Source organism: Podarcis vaucheri, assembly GCF_965113315.1.
Source record: "Podarcis vaucheri genome assembly, chromosome: 8".
NCBI lineage: Eukaryota > Metazoa > Chordata > Lepidosauria > Squamata > Lacertidae > Podarcis > Podarcis vaucheri.
The window spans coordinates 28,947,430-28,962,502 of NC_138766.1; the positions used below are offsets into that span (position 1 = coordinate 28,947,430).

Genomic DNA, 15,073 nt, shown 5'->3' on the forward strand with positions numbered 1-15,073 from the left:
TTAAAAATATGAAGAAGCAACTGGTCTTGACCCAAGTATTAAGATACTGTGATGCTTCTAGAGGGCTTGTGGTTGCATCTCATGAACAACACAGATGCTCCAATGCAAAAGGCCAAGTTAGTCAATCAGACTGTTTTCCAGCAAAAAAGAGAACTGTTTTTCTAGAACTGCAATTTCTGATCCAGAAGCAGACTACGAAGCTGCTGAAACTTCTACATTTTCCACACCTGATGCAGTAAATATTGCATTTGCATTGCTAAGTGAAATTCAAGAGTGTGCCATAGCAGGTCAGTAACTTTGCTGACCTCCTCGTCTGGTAGCAGACAAATTCACTACTTGCAAGTTTGGCGAGAAACAGAAATTGTAATCAAACTATTTTAATGGCTTGAGAGAACATTCAGTGCAGCAGGAATCACTGTCAATAAGCTTTGCCCATCTATGAACTTGGACAATGTAAACAAACTACTTTGTTTGAAATCCTGGCTGTAGAAATGACAATTATGTGTTGTAATCCTGTGCTATATTTTGTATTGCTTAATGTCCTAATGCTCAGCAAACCTGAATAACACCGTTTTCCGCCTGTTTTCTTTTCTGGTAAATATGCGAAGAGGTTAAAAAAAGTATTTTATTTCTTATAATCTTTATTTTGTTATGTGCAAATGTATGTGATGTATGTGAACTGAAATTCTATTCATTGACTTAATTTGAAGTTCAGCCCTAGCCTAAGCATCTCTTGATGTTGCTCTCTTTGCATATCTGGCTCTGTATCTGCCTATGTTTTTCCTTAATTGAGTGGAAGACATGCTTTTAGTCAATCATTTTTAAGGCAATATTTAATCAATTTTTCTTCAGGAGGTGAAGAAATTTGCCAAGAAACCATTTATGAATTCTCCCACTGTTGTATGCAATTCCTCATATTCAAATGCTCCAGAAGTCTCCGCAAGCAGCCACAATAAGGGTAAGCATAACCACAGACTTTTGAAGCTGTTGTAATATAAAGTTTATATAAAATACTGAAGGTACTAAAAATGAGGCTGGGAACATGAAACTGTTACTGGAAATTAGGACAGAACTGGAAGATGCATATATGACAGCAAAACTGATATTGTTAATGGATTAAAAAATGTATATAATAAATGAGAAGAGGCTTACAGTGTAGTCCTAACCATGTCTATTCATAATTAAGTCCTATTGAATTCAATGTGATGTACTTACTAGTAAGTGAGGTTAGGATTGCAGTCTCAGTGTGTTGATGGATGAGATGTGAATGGAAAAATTTAAGAGATAAAACAAGATGGATAAGTACATCTGAACAGGTAAAAACCAAGGTGATGGGTGCAATAGATGGAGTGAATGGACAATGGAAGAGATTGAGATACTAATCAATAATAGTAGGTGAAAGCAATGTAGGTAAAATTGAGCAGAAATCTTAAAAGAGAAATAAAATGAAAGTGATGAGTAGTAGATACACATAAAGAGGACTGGTTAAACAGAATGGTTAGAAAATGGATATGCAATAATTGGAAAGAATGGTGAGTTTGTAAGAAGAGAATGTAGAAATGCTGGTCTGATGAACAGATGGAAGATAATGGGATACATATAGAGGGTGGGTGAGAAAATGAGTTGGTAGTTTGTAGGTGGATGGGAATGGCAGTCTGAATGGGCAAAAATATTTTATGAATGTAGAGCCTATGGATGGGTGGGGATGTTGGCAGATGAAGTGAGATGAATGTAGATGAGATGAGAAGGTGGAAAAGGCAATGGGCTGATGGTGCGATGATGTGGGTGGACCATGAAGTTGCATGGAAGTAAAACGTAAAAGGGACAGGCAAATGAGTAGATGGAAAGGATGATCGTGTTAGGTGGCTAAACCAGATCACCATTGGAAGGGAAGGAGTCTGAGACGACAGAAATAGATGAAGTGGGGCTGAAGGGTTGGCTAAGCAAAGATGGGAAGGTTGAAGGGAGACAGACTAGATGGAGGTGAAGCTGATGAATGGGTGGACCTGAAGGCTACATGGGCAAAGGGTGCTGGGGTTGAGCAGAGGAAGTGGTGAGGTGCTGTGTGCCTGCTTCCTTGGGGCTGGGGGCTTGAAGGGCAGCCCTGCCGTCCCCCCAACCCACCTCAGCACAGTCTGAGTGGTGGTGGCCTTTTTTAATGGGGAGGGGAGAGGTGGGGACCCCCAACCTCCTCAGAAAGTTGGGTCCAGCCTTCCCTCCATGGTTGCTCCCAGCACCAGCAGCGACGGAGCCCACGGCACACCAGCGCCCCCAACCCCAGACCACCCCCCACTTCCCCCCTCCTCCTGCTGCCGCTCCTCCTCCTCCAATCCCCTCCCCTCCCGTCGCTCCTCCCCCTTCCTCCCGGCGGCCATTGGCCCAATCCCCGCCGCCCCCTCGCGCCGCCGCTCAGCTGAGGAGACAATGGGCGATCAAAGGAGGGGAGGGGGAGGAGGAGGAGGAAGAGGATGGCGCTAGGCGAGGCTGGAGCCCGGGCGTGTGGCACTCTCTCTGCGCTCGATTAGTGAGCCTAGTGGGAGGCTCGGCCAGGCGAGGCAGCCGACGGAGGGACGCCCGAGCGGCGGCGGGTGAGGGGAGTCGCCGCTGCTGCTGCTGCAGCTGCCTCCTTCTCCTCGCGCGCCCCCCCGCCCCCTACACCCTCGTCGCCTTCTTCTCCCGCCTCGCCTCGCGAGCAAAGTGTGCGAGAGTGAGTGCGAGTGCGAGTGAGCGAGAGCCCCGTTGCGCAGCTTGCTCTGCGCACAGGCACCACCACCAGCGGAGGAGGAGGAGGAGGAGGAGGGCGGCAGAGGCACCACCAACCACCACCAGCAGCAGCACCACACGGGCATTGGGGGAGAGTGAGTGTGCGGGGAGGGGGGGAGAGGAGCCAGACACGCGCACACTCACTCACACACACACACAGAGAGAGGAGGAGGAGGAAGAAGAAGAAGAAGAGGAGGGGAAAGGAGGAGAGAGGCCACGGCAGACACTCAACTGAGACAAAAGTATCTCCAAACCAGCACCCAACTCCACCTTGGGAGGCGGGCGCCTCAGCATGGCTTCCGAGGAACTCTACGAGGTAACACAGACCCCTTGTGCTTCCTCTCCCCCTAACTCCACAAGCCCCCCCACCCTACCCCACCCCGTGGCCCCCGCCTTCCTCACTCTCGGCCCCCCCCTCTATTTTAAGTGCTAACGCTTAAAAAAGAAAAAAGAAAAACCACCCCAACCCCCTTGCATTTCTTTCCTCTCTTCTTTTTTCCTTGGCGGGGCCCTGTAGGCTCTCGCGCGCGCTCCCGCCGGCCCCGCGTGCGCGTGTTTCCAAATTGCGAGCTTTTCGCCTCCCTGCCCTCCTCCTCCTCCTCCCCCAGTTTCGCTAGAGAAGAGGACGGAAATATGACTGAAAGGAGGAGACGGCAAAGTGTTTGCCATTGGCTTGCGCTTTCTCTTCTTCTCTCTTCTCGCCCGCCTTTCTCCACCTCTCCCGGCCCCACAACCCCTCTCCCAACTCCACAGCCGCCCCCTTGCCCTCTCCGGTCTCGCCACTCGGACTCCACGAGGGAGGGGGGAGGGGAAGGGTGGGTGCTGCCGGGTGGGTTCCGGACGGTGGGTTGCAAGAGCTGACAGCCACGACTTGCTCAGAAGCTCCTTGTGCACCCAAAGTGAGGTGGCTGTGTGCCTCTCCCCCTCCCCCCGTAGTGTGCAAAAATGCGTGCAAAAGCCATGCCCCCTCTAGGGCGGGCACGAGGAAGGGTTTCTTTCTTTTCTGGGGTCGTCTTTTGAAACTGCATTGACATCTTAGCCTTGCAGCAAGCCAGCTGAGTTGATGCACAGCATGAAACATTCAAGAACGATATGCCTCCACGTTGTTGTTTTTTTGCAGGAAGGCAAGTTTTTCTTTTAGAAAAAAGAATATGGTGGGGGGTAGGTTCAGAGCTGGTGCTAAAGAGACGTCATCCTTTTTGCACTACTATGTGATCCTGTGGTTTAGATTGGAGTCTTTGGCTTTGCCAGCGAAGGGGGCAACCGCTTTAACTTTGAATCTCAAGTTTTCACATCTGTAATGTTTGTGGATGCACACTGGAAATCCTCTTCAATGCAACTTCCTGGTTTTGATATTTACGAAGTGTTGTATTAGGGCTCTGCAACAATAATTATTTTGGAACCATCCGAACCTATTTGATAAATATCAGTTCACTGAAGAGACAATAGTTCTCTTGTCCTTTAGGCAAATACATATTTAGACTGTGTGTTGGTATTTTTAGATTGCTACTGTTTATCTGGATCTGAATTTTTTTAAGGAAGAACTGAAATATATTGGAAAAAAGTATGAAACTTGGGTCTGCAATCCCAAACACAATAGTAGGGAGCAAGCCTTGCTGAACACATTGGAACTTTCTTCTGAGTAAACATGAATAGGATTGCGCAACTAAGTGCCTTGCCAGTGTACTAGGAGGAACTTCTTGTGAATGAGGGATAGATCCTATTCAGTCAATAGAAAAATAGCTATGCACATGTTTGTTTTGAGTGAGTTTGATGAATAAAGTTTCTGAACCACTAAGCCAATAATAGGAAGGTTTGGTATCTCATAGTTAATGGTTGTGAAGATTTTACCCGTCTTCAGAGTTGAAGCCAAACTAAGCCTTGGATGAAATGTGCGAGAAAGAAAAAAACTTTATGACGGAGTTCACTAAATTAGCCTTACTCAAACCTTTAATTGAATGCTGTGGTGATCAAGGCAGATGACTTCATGGAGTGGTCGCCTCTGGATCATCCAGCAGTTAATATGGACCTCAACCATTGTATCATTCAGTCATGCTTATTAGCTATGGAAACTGATGTCTCTTAGTCGCACTAACTAAATGAGTTGGGAAGGTGATTAGGACATTAAGGCATAAAAATATACCAGATGCTGGATGCAAATACCATTTGGGACCTATCCAATGCCTGGAATACTTCATTAAATGAAGTATGTTGGCCAATCCCATGAGTAAGGTTGTTGATAGGGAAACATTTTTTTTCAAATATTTTGCCTTATTTTTTAGAGCACCGTAGATCATGCATTGTGATTCTTTTTACAAGTAGACTCACTCTTGAAATATATGAACACAAATACATTGTTTAAAAATGCCAGAGTTGCTTGATGATTGTTGTCCTTCATGCCAAGTTTCAGGTAGAAGACAGCTGAGTCTGGCTATGCCTGTGAAGGGGTGAACAGATTATCCCATTTAAGTGGGATAGATGTCTTGGTCAGATACAGCTGTGATGCCGCCTGGTCCTGTATTGAATTCTGCAGTGATTTGTTAGGAATTGCTAATGTATGGTGCTAAATGAAAGGGGCAGGCTATGGTCTCTCTTTGGGGCATTGGGGTGTTTATCCTTCAGAGTTGGAATGCAGTGGCATTGCGTTTGGTCCAAATGATGAACATGATGTAAAGATTTACAGCTGTCTTTGCCGTGATATTTTTTGGAACTACAAACAAAAAAACTATCAAAGGAATATAAATTTTGATTACTGGATGTTTTAGAAATAAAAGAAACTCCTAGGAAATTCTATCTTTCCCATGAAATACTTTTCGGTTTATGGTTGAAAAATATGGAGTGTTGAGTTTTATAATTATATACATATATTTATAATTTTATAATTTTTATTTAGTGCTAAAGATAATATTCGAGAGAGTTCTCTGCAACTCAAAGAAAAGCAACTTGACAGACCAACATTTTGTTTTTCCCCTGGAAAATAACTTGGAGAAGCAACAGGTCAAATGTACTATTCTGACTGGATATAGTTCTCTTGGATTCATCTAATAGTTCAAAGCAGGATACAGAAGACCAGTTGAAGGAGTCAAAGTTTAGGAGTCTTGTACATCACAGTCATTTATCTAAAAGCATTCCTGAAGTTATAAGTCAAGCATTCATTCAAGGAGTTGGATAAAGTGACTTTCTTTCATCTTTTCACCTGAATTTATACACATGGAATTTTGCTCTTTATTAATGGCATCACAGTATTCTCATATTAGGATATTCTACGCACATTTTTTACTTGAAACTTAAGCAAAATCTATAGGTTGTTTGACTCTGAATTAAATATCTACCACTTATCTCTAGAAGCTTGAGGAACAAACAACTTGCTTTGCTAACTTACCCAACACATGACCCAGCAATACTTCTTTTGAGGATTATTTCTTGGATTTTGGAATTAATAATTTCACCAAATTATCTCAGATGGTGACTCTTAAACATCTTTTTTATGAAGATAATGGGATTTTAATTACAATGAACAGGTTTGTTTTTGGTTTGTTTGTTTTTTAGGATGGGTGCTCTATACACAATCATCTTAATATGTTTGTACTGTATCAGTTTCAAAATATCAAAATTTTGGCCCTCCATTAAGTAGGCATGATCCAGAACTGTATGCTGTTGATTTGACAATACTCATAATTTAAACAAAAATAAATCAAAATATTAATCCCATTAATTATGTTGAGGCTTTTCAGGGTAGTTGTTCGTGTTCTGCTTTTTGCATGTGTTGCAGTGGGGAAGAAAATGAGGACAACAGCAAATGAATAATACTCAAAGCCCATATGTACCCATATGAAATTGCCTGATTATTGTGATTTTCAGAGGCCCTTCTTTGGGTACCTATCTTTGAGATGAGATGGGTGGTAACTGGGGATAGGGCCTTCTTGGTGGTGGCACTGTTGCTCTGGAATGCCCTCCCCAAATATGTTTGTCTACTTTTGTCTTCCCCTCTGGTTTTATTAGATGTGCAGTGGACAATTTGATTGCTTTAGCAGCTCTATTTTAAGTTCCTTTTGCTGTTTTATATTCTGAAAGTGTGTACTATACTTGTAATTTTGGTAAGTTTATTATGATTGGTTTTCTCTTTGTATTTGGATGTTGCATTGCAAATTTTCTTGAAAGATTAAAACATGGGGACGATGACACCTTAAATAAAAAAATATGCTACTAACTGCCTGAACAACAAGCTAGCTAACTGGACAATCTGTAGTTGCTCTAATAAGTAACATCAATGACTGATGTTTCCTGACCTTTCAGTTTGCATTCTGAAAGGGTGTATACTAGATAACACACTATGTGTGTTAAAACATGTGCTTACTTCAAATACTGGCCATCAAATGGCAGCCCAAGTAAAAAGATTCAGCAGTTCCAAATTGAGTTCAGATTTTGGTGATTGTCTAGGAAATGGGTAAACCAGACCGACAGGCATGGCTAATTCTTCTCGTTGTGTCCTTGCTGTTCAGATTTGACACATGTATGGAATAATTAGGATAATATCAACTGAACTGAGAATTATAATGGGAAGTAGGGTCTCAAGTACATAGGAAACAGGGAACTTCCAAATAGTATTGAGCAGTACGACGCTCAACTAAAATTTTATTTCAGCCTAGCTAGCTATATACAACATACAACATTGAAACAAACCAAACTGGACAAAAGCTGAGCTTTGTACATGTTGAAGATTCTTGAGGCTTCAAAGCTCCCTGTACTATGGAAGACGGTGAACTAGAATGATTATGAAAATGGCTTTAAATGTGAACGCGGAGAAGAGAAAAGCTGGCAGGAGCTAAAGTGGGACAGAGAGAGCTATAATGTAGTGGTCAATTTGCAGAATTGGCATTTCTAAAATATGTAGTATATCTCCAGTGTTTCGGGATGTGTGGTAGGTTTGCAGTAGGGAGCTTCAGCCAGTAGTAACTCCCTGATATATGTCCATTGTGAGCCCTGGAGACTCCCAGCTCTCCTTTACGTTTTATGTATCCTAGCATCAAAAACGTCAAGAGTGTTAACTGACCCTTAAGCATGGAGAATTTAGAAATATATGGTTCCTGAGATGAAATGATGTGAGGAATGAAATAGAAAACTTCCCTGGTTGATTCAGAGTCTTTGTGTTTCTCAAACTTGGGTCCCCAGCTGTGGTTGGACTACAACTCCCATCATCCCTAGCTAGCAGGACCAGTGGTCAAGGATGATGGGAGTTGTAGTGCAGCCACAGCTGGGGACTCAGGTTTGAGAAACACTGGTTGAGACCAAAGTTCATTGGGTCTAGCATTCTGTTACCACAAGTGGCCAGCTAGATGCTTTGTTGGTGTTTGGTAATGGCCATTCCCCCACTGTTGTTTAATCAGAGACACAAGGAATTTGAACATGGAGGTGCTGCTTGGTTATCATGACTAACAAATGTTGATACCATTGCCTCCATGAATTTGTCCAGTTCTTTCTTAAAGTTACCTATACCTAACCTGTAAAGGCTACCCATTGATAATGAGTTCCAAGATAATAATCTGCTTGATTGCAGTATAGTATTTGGAATGGGTTGATGCTTTCTGAAGATGAATTTATTACACATATATCTTATTTCTGTAAGAAATTGCATGTATCCAGCATATTTACCAAATATAGTAGCAGTGAATATATGTTGGTTTCACCATGTGTATACATGCTTGGGGATCTCTGGCTGCTGATTGTGTGAACATGAATACATGTGGTTTCCAAGTCTTAATTGGAAATATTTATCATACTCTACAGAGTGATATAATTTAGCATGTTTATTTGTATTGAGTAAACAAAGCTGAAAGCTTTGAAACTGCAGAGCTTGCCTAATATTGTATTTGTACTTGGCTTCCATTCATTGTTACCAATGAACTTACGAAATGGAAAATTTTCTGTAGAAAAATAAAACACTAGAAAAAATTCCATGAAGAATGCCCACCTGACATTCTTGGCCCTGAGAAGAGATTATAGCTCCTGATCAAGAGTTCTTTGAGTACAGAATTCAGAATCCCGGTTGTTCCTTTTTAAAAACAACAACAACTAAAGAGCTAAGTATCCTTGATGCAAACATGATGGGTTGGATCTGGGTTGCTATATTTTGAAGAGCAAAAAAGAGGATGCTGTGATTTTAAATATCCCTATTACAGAGTGAGTCTTTTAAAAGAGGCCCCATGGAACATGTGTGCTCCGTATCCATGGGGCCTCTTTTAAAGGACTCACCCTGTATATCTAGGCTATAGAAGCTGTGATATATTGCTGAGGGGGGCAGGAGAAGAGAAGAGGAAAGCAAGTCTTCAACCACCAGTTATGTCTGTGTCTCATCCAGAAAGCATAGCCAGAGACATTTTGGCAAATTTACAAAATACACCCAGGCAGAAATTTTAACCCTGACAAAGAGGACGTGTCCTGGATAAAGAGGACACATGGCAACCCTAATTAGACTTAAGTCATGTTTAGAGCTGTTGAAATCAGTGATGCTTGGGTTGGCCATGACTAACCTGTCCAATTGACTTCATTATGTTTACTTGGATCAAACCCATTGCATAGATATAGTAATGGTTAAGTAGAGTGAGCTGTTGGTGGAAGGGTTGAAGGAAGAACACATTTCCTAGTTCATGCTTCTGAATGAGGACAAAGTGAAATGTAATTGTGTGTTGTTTCTGTATATTATTATGTTTAAAATGCTTAAATGTTTCAGACGCTTTGCATATTGTCCTATTGAGATATCGTGAAGTAGCAATATTTGGGGAGATAAGATGTAAATAAAGTTAGTGGTTTTTTTGAGAACATCATATGAGACGTAGCTTTAAACTAATTCCTCAGTATTACGAAGAACTATCTACTTTTAGTGAAAATGCACATGAAATATGCAATATTAGTCTTGGGTATAAATACATCCTTGCTTTAGTTGGTTATGATGTTGCTCGTATGCAGTTTTTTGATGCCTCATTATATTTAGACAGAACTACTCATTTGATGCTATATGGAAACTACTGCTAAGAGCACTGGGTCTTTGCATATAGATGTTCACAGCCCTGTTTTCAAAGTCAAAACAGTGTTTAAAAGACTAGGTTGTAAAAGCTGAAGTGGGTAGGCATTGTCTTGCACTTGTGGAGTAGTTTGAGGATAAACCTTTTACTGAGGATTGTGCTTGAACTATTTATTATATACTTATTTTCTCTTTAAGGGGTGAGCTTCTAGTTTTCTCTTTGTTCTCTTTTGTACTGACACATCACTGCACAGATAAGTGAGTTCTCATGGCCACAATTCTCAATTCTGTTTACACTATTTTTGCTAGGTGCTATTTCTAACCAGTGGTGTAGGTTTTCTGGAAAATTGTGAATTAGGATAATTTGCGTAAGAAAATGTTCAGTTTCCACCAGAAAATTTTCTAATGCCCTAGAAAGTGAACTAATTTAGCATGTTTATTTTGCTTGTATTTAGTAAACAAATCTTTTTTTAAAAAAACCTTGCCTAATATTCATTTGCAGTTGGCATTCACTAATTGTTACTAATGAGCTTATGAAACAGAAAATTTTCCCTGGGGGGAAAAACACTTGAGAAAATTTTTACCCAATACCACTGCTCCTAATGCTTAAATGTGTGCAAAACAACATGAGGATATTCTGAAATCATTTAAAACTTGTTTGTATTTTTGATGTCTACTAGTGAAATAGACACCAGTTAGTGCAGCGTGTGGTAAGAGTAACATGTAAAATTTCCCCACAGCATCACAAAATTGCTAGCATATTATTACAGTACCTATAATCTACCTTAAAGGAGTGGTGATGTGTCCACTTACTTAAGAGGCCCACCATGGACCCAAAGATGTTAAATAACTATTGTACAGTGGCAAATATCCCCTCTTGGGAAAAGGTGTTTGAGAAGGTGATATGGTCTAGTTTGAGGCCTGGCCATGGCACTGAAACAATCTTGGTTGCCCTGGCTGAGGACATTTGTCAAGAGAGATGTGGGAGTATGACCCTGCTCATTCTGTGTAATCTTTCAGCGGCTTTTGATAGTGTTGACCGTGGTATCTTTTTGGAGCATCTCAGGGAAGTTGGGGGCACGGTGCCTCAGTAGTTCTGATCTTATCTCCACAGCCTTTTCCAGAAAGAAGTTGTAGGAGGCTGCTGTTTGCTACCATAGGAGCTATCCTGTGAGGTTCAATGGAGTTGCATCATCTTCCCCATGCTATTTCAGATCCATATGGCAGTCACTGGGAGCTGTCATCAGGGCATTTGGAGTGAGGTGCTAATTTGCAGATAATGCCCAGCTTTATCTCTCAATTCCACCTGAGTTGGGAGAGGCAGTTGAGGGGTTAGACCTGCGCTTGGAGGTGGTGATGTGCTGGATGTGGGCCAATAAATTAAAGCTGAATCCTGAAAAGACAGAGGGGTGTTATTTGTCTCAAGGGGAGATGGCCTGTTGTGGAAGTGGTTGCACTCCTCTGGAGGATATTGTGCGTATTCCTGGATTCAGCACTGTCCCTGGACTCAGGTGGCCTCCGTAGACAGCTGTGTCTTTTTTTCAGCTCCAGCTGGTTCACCCATTGGCAGAAATGACTTGTAGTAATAGTACTGGGTGTTGTGAACTAGTGCCTGGAATCAGTAATGGACTGAAAGGGACATACTCAGCCTTCAGTCCCTATCTTGGAACTGAGTTGAGAAGCTGACCTCATGGCTACCACACCTAGTCTATCTCTTGTACCTTCATGGTTCCCACCACTACCACTTTCTTTGAGAACTCTTTGTGAGGGAAGATACTGGTAACTTGAAAAACTGTCATAATTTTGTGCCATTTTGGTTGGTCCTTACAGAGGTTTAGCCTCTATAACTGATTTTGGTTCCCCCTCCCCCCATGAATCAACATGGCAAGCTTTGTGTTTTTTTTTAATCTAGACAAGACAGAGATTCCACAAGCATCCACTAATAGTTCCACGAGAACCATCAATGGGTGGTTGATGTGTTGGTATTCAACCTCTGCTGGATGGGATTGCACTTGTCATACCGCACGAGGTTCCCAGCATGGGGGTGCTTTTTTAAAATATGGTATTTATTTATTTTATTATCATTAATTAATTAAATATACAACCCCTCATCGGAGGATCACAGGGCGGTTGCAGTATAAAAATCATTTGGTTGTGGATAACTGGGTGCCATCAAGCAGCCCTAAGCACCTTTTATTAACTAGTTTGTGTGCTGAGGCTCTAACTTTTATTTTTATTTTTTAAGTGTTGTTCTGTCTCAACATAGTTATCTACACTTTGGTTATCTCAGAATTAAACTACTCTTAATTAGTTATAATTGGGACTGCCTTTGTGATAACCATTTGGGAAGTTCATCTGATTCAAAATGCTGCAGTTGGATTATGTATGGTGGCAGTGTAGAATTTATCACATGCTGTCTGTTATTACTGTTTGGTAATGACTTTTGCCTGTAAAGTCTACTGATGTATCTTCAAGACTTTCTGCTCTTCCATATTGTTAAAATAAGAATAGCCACATCTTAAGATCTTCCATTAGAACTCCTGTATTAGCTTTGGCCCGATCTTGCCAGATGTGATTTCCCCAGGTACATCTGGCATGGGTCTGCGCAGCCGACCTTTAGGGATGTATCAAAAACACTCAGGCCTTTGGAGCTTTGGGATGCCCTTGGTTTTTTATCTTGGAGATGGAATATGTAGGATTATTAATTATTTGATAGACGCTCTGTTCTTTTGCTTTTAGGTTGCTTGCCTTTTTGCTATCTCATTGTTAATGAGACTGCAAGCTGTATTGGAAATGTGCAAGTAATCAAAGAAAGAAGGAAAGATGAACAATTGGGGTGTTTTCTTTTGGGTAGCTTAATATAGTGATGGGGAACCTTTAGCTTTCCATATGGTATATGGATTACAGCCACTGGCCATGCTGCCTATGCTGGTAGAATTAGAGTCCAACATCGCTTGGGGAGTTCCAGATTCGCTTTTGCTGGTTTACCCATCCTGGAATCTTAGAAGTCTAGAAGGTAAAGGTACCCCGCTTGTTAGATCCAGTCACGGATGACTCTGGGGTTGCGCGCTCATCTTGCTCTATAGGCCGAGGGAGCTGGTGTTTGTCCACAGACAGCTTCCGGGTCATGGGGCCAGCATGACTAAGCCACTTCTGGTGAACCGGAGCAGCGCACGGAAACGCCATTTACCTTCCCACCAGGGCGGTACCTATTTATCTACTTGCACTTTGATGTGCTTTCGAACTGCTAGGTGGGCAGGAATTGGGACCAAACAATGGGAGCTCACCATGTCACGGGGATTCAAACCGCCGACCTTCTGATCGGCAAGCCCTAAGGCTCTGTGGTTTAGACCACAGTGCCACCCGCGTCCCTTTAAGAAGTCTAGAACTGTAGCACAATTCCCCTGTAGAGGTTGAGGTTTAGGGAGTTCACAGATGTTGTCTCAGGCAGTATTACATTATTGCAACTTGTTGATTGCAAACAGGCCTCTGTCCTCACTTTAGATGACTGCAGAGTCTTAACTACATATAAGTCGTCAATAATTATTAGTTATCTTGTTACAGTGTGGATGACCGTAGTACACTTGGTACTTGGGATTGTAGCAGATTTCAGTCTGTGGTACACATTTGTAGTACATTATGATCACATCTAGCACATGATTAACTCAAGTGATAGCAACGCCTCACTGTTGAAATGGCACAAATTAATTGCATGCAAAGTAGAGAGCTTGAAAGCTCCTTTTGCACCATGTTTCCCTGGTGCGAAAAGCTCTCCATTGTGCTTACCAGGCTCTGTGATGCTTTTGTGAGGTCTTGTGGCAACATAGACGGCCCTATGAAATCTCACAAGAGCATCCCAAAGCCTAGTGAGAAATGCAGAGAGAGTTTTAAACAGGCTTTCTCAACCTCGGCCCTCCAGATGTTTTTGGCCTACAACGCCCATGATCCCTAGCTAGCAGGACCAGTGGTCAGGGATGATGGGAATTGTAGTCTCAAAAACATCTGGAGGGCGGAGGTTGAGGAAGCCTGACTTAAGAACTCTCCACCTTGCTTGCAGCAGGGTAATAAGGATGATCATGTGGGAGCAGTTTGAGTATATGTGTTTTTGTATATATGCTCCTTCCATGGAATACAATCCATGCAGAAGATAACATCATACAGTATGTTAATATCATTCTATCATGTTTGCCCTAGAGATTTCCTTGCTTACAAGCATCCTCTCCTTCCTAGACAAGTTCATATAACAAAGGAGTTTAAAGTGGGAGCCCAATTACTACAGTTTCTAGCTGCTGGACTGACTGAAGATATAAGCCCAGCAGTGAGTTCTGAGTCCGGGAAGACATTCCAACCATTGTGCACACAGGAATTGGCCCTTGTTTCATTTTCAAACTAATATTTTCTGCAAACTTGGAGTCCCCCATGTATTGAAGTCCATATCATGTTTGTGGATAGTCTTATTCTGCTGCCCCACTGACAGCAGACTTGGTCACTTAATTCCTATACCCTACCCTTTTCCTCTCTGTGTGTATTATATTATATAGCACATATTGTGTGGCGAATGAAACATTTTGGGATGTTCCCCCAAAGAAGTATCTTCTTAGCTACAGCAATTCCATTTCGCCCTTTTTATTAAAATAAAAAATAACTTACGCTTGCCTGCATGGTTGGTACGCTCCTCATGTAATTTCATAGATCCTAAATGCAATCACAGAATTGTAGAGTTGGAAGAGACCACGGGGGTCATCTAGTCCGACCCCCTGCGGTGCAGGAACCTTTTGCCCAATATGGGGTTTGAACCCATGAGCCTAGTTATGCAAAGGATCTCAGATGAAAGGTAGTACCTAATCGTGAGCGAGGTAATATTTTATACAGTACTGTTGTGTTTGGTTAAGAGAACACTCTGAAATTCCTAGGGAAACAAGCAGTGAAGAAGTGCTGGGGAATTATACGGAATTGCACCTCTCTGGTATGTGCCTCTTTATGTTTGGAAATGCAAGCCTTTCTTTCATGCTTTTTATACATTCGCAACAGCAGACGTGGTTTCATGTGATGAACACAACTGCTTCACAATGTGGTGAAGCGGCAGTACATTTGCATCAACTTAAATGCTGCTTCATCTCTGAAAGCTGACTACTCAAGCACACAACATAAAGTTTTGGATTTGTACATTTTCAAATTATTATGCTTTTAAGGCATCAACTGGGAGCAGTTTCATGTCTGGGAGGGGGGCAATATTTAATCTCAGGCACATTATTCTTTTTCCATGCTTGTTATCCAGTATTTTCTGTG

General features: G+C 42.1%; 1 protein-coding gene across 2 annotated transcripts in view; it reads left to right on the forward strand.

The window, feature by feature from the left end:
• The first annotated feature begins 2,630 nt into the window (after positions 1 to 2,630).
• The window catches only part of CDYL (chromodomain Y like), a 95,765-nt gene continuing 83,322 nt past the window's right edge, over positions 2,631 to 15,073 (forward strand). The window contains exon 1 of one of the 2 annotated variants that reach the window (XM_082234456.1): positions 2,631 to 3,079. In XM_082234456.1, the coding sequence (XP_082090582.1) occupies positions 3,056 to 3,079 (24 nt within the window). In that variant the 5' untranslated portion in view covers positions 2,631 to 3,055. The remainder of the gene's footprint in view (positions 3,080 to 15,073) is intronic. The other variant, XM_082234457.1, reaches the window with a different exon arrangement.